The sequence below is a fragment of the Mus pahari genome, chromosome 11 (genome assembly GCF_900095145.1).
Source record: "Mus pahari chromosome 11, PAHARI_EIJ_v1.1, whole genome shotgun sequence".
NCBI lineage: Eukaryota > Metazoa > Chordata > Mammalia > Rodentia > Muridae > Mus > Mus pahari.
Genome location: NC_034600.1, coordinates 42,870,171 through 42,871,725, shown reverse-complemented (window position 1 = coordinate 42,871,725; position 1,555 = coordinate 42,870,171). Strand labels below are relative to the sequence as shown.

General features: G+C 33.8%; 1 protein-coding gene across 5 annotated transcripts in view; it reads left to right on the top strand.

The window, feature by feature from the left end:
• The window catches only part of Ddx4 (DEAD-box helicase 4), a 56,291-nt gene that overhangs the window by 24,651 nt on the left and 30,085 nt on the right, over positions 1 to 1,555 (top strand). For 4 of the 5 annotated variants that reach the window (XM_021208431.1, XM_021208429.1, XM_021208432.1 and 1 more), the window contains one exon: positions 931 to 1,032. The exons of the other annotated variant lie outside the window; for it this stretch is intronic. In XM_021208431.1, the coding sequence (XP_021064090.1) occupies positions 931 to 1,032 (102 nt within the window). The remainder of the gene's footprint in view (positions 1 to 930; positions 1,033 to 1,555) is intronic. 5 annotated transcript variants of the gene reach the window in all.

Here is a 1,555-nt window from a genome sequence, read left to right as displayed (position 1 = left end):
CTTTGTAGACCAGGCTGGCCTCGAACTCAGAAATCCACCTGCCTCTGCCTCCCGAGTGCTGGGATTAAAGGCGTGCGCCACCACGCCCGGCTTGATAAACTTTTTAAAAAGTGTAAATAATTTAGAATTAGTAAATGAGAATAACAATTAACATATAGACTATTGACAGATTAAGGTCTAGGTTAACTAATAGATAGTAAATTTGATTTTTTCTTTGATTCATTTTTGGTGGTGGTAAGGATAAAGCAAAGCTTCTCTTACATGCTAGGCAAGAAGTCTGCAACTGAGCCAAATCTCCAGCCCATGAATGTACTTTCGATTAGTTCTGTCTGATTATATAATCAGGATTTTAAAATATACATAATCTACTGTCAATAATTCAGATATATAGGATTTTGGATTTTAGTAATCATTGTGTTATAAATAGTAGCGAATGCATAAACTAAACATTTTCTGTGTATTTTAGCATTTGAAAGTGATCTACCTTTGCATTAAAGGAAGTCACACTTGTCATTTGTAACAGGAAATGAGACTTTACATGTATCTAATTCCTGTGCTTTTGTTAAATTATCTTATTTTTTTTTATAGGGGGCAAATATAAGCTTGGATTTATTTAATCTGGTAGTACATAGTAGAAGTCTAGCTAATGGTGTAGTTGTGACAACGTACTGTGCTATTCAAGCAACATGTATCTTTTACTCAGTTTTGAGTCCTCAAGCAATCCCCTTTTTTTTTTTTTTGTCATAGCAATATCTATATCAGTAAAGGAGAATAATTTATAGGTCAGTTGTGAGTTTTGAAAAGTTAACTGTCAATTCTTTAATTTAGATTAAAGCCACTTGAATCATACAAATGTTAAATTCCATTACCATGTCTCCAAGATGCCTTTGTTGTTGTTATTTTGTGCTGTGGTTGTGTGTGTTGATGCAGGCTATCAAGATGGAAATGATCCAGAAGCATCAGGTCCATTCAGAAGAGGCGGGAGAGGGAGTTTCCGAGGCTGCCGTGGAGGATTTGGTCTAGGAAGACCAAGTTAGTAGTGGATTGCATAAGATGGGCTTCATTTGTTGGAAATTATTTTTAAAAACCCTAGTGTACAAAGTTGCTATGATACGAATATTTTAGTAGAATAGCAGACACAAGTTACCACTCCATATCATGTATCATTATTTTCAGAAACATGAGTAACTGAATAATAACTGGAACACTTATTTCAGAAGTTTGTGTTACCAAGTCTTTATAAAGCATTGTATATTACTAAATGCCTGGAGGCTGGAAACTATGGTTGACCTTATGAATGAGTGGTCTACTATATGGCTCTCCCCTTCATACATTCCTTTACAAACAACATGGCTTTCTACTTTAAAGTCTGATAGCCAACAGTTTCTAGAAAGAATTATTTTTCATAATCACATAGAATACATGTGTCTCTTAATAGTAATTTTGTAAACTAATGACATTGATAAATTTTCAATACTCATTAAACAAATATATAAAGTTAAATAAATTGCACTTTATTTTAAAAACTGTACAGGCCTCTGAAAGGCAAGGCTGA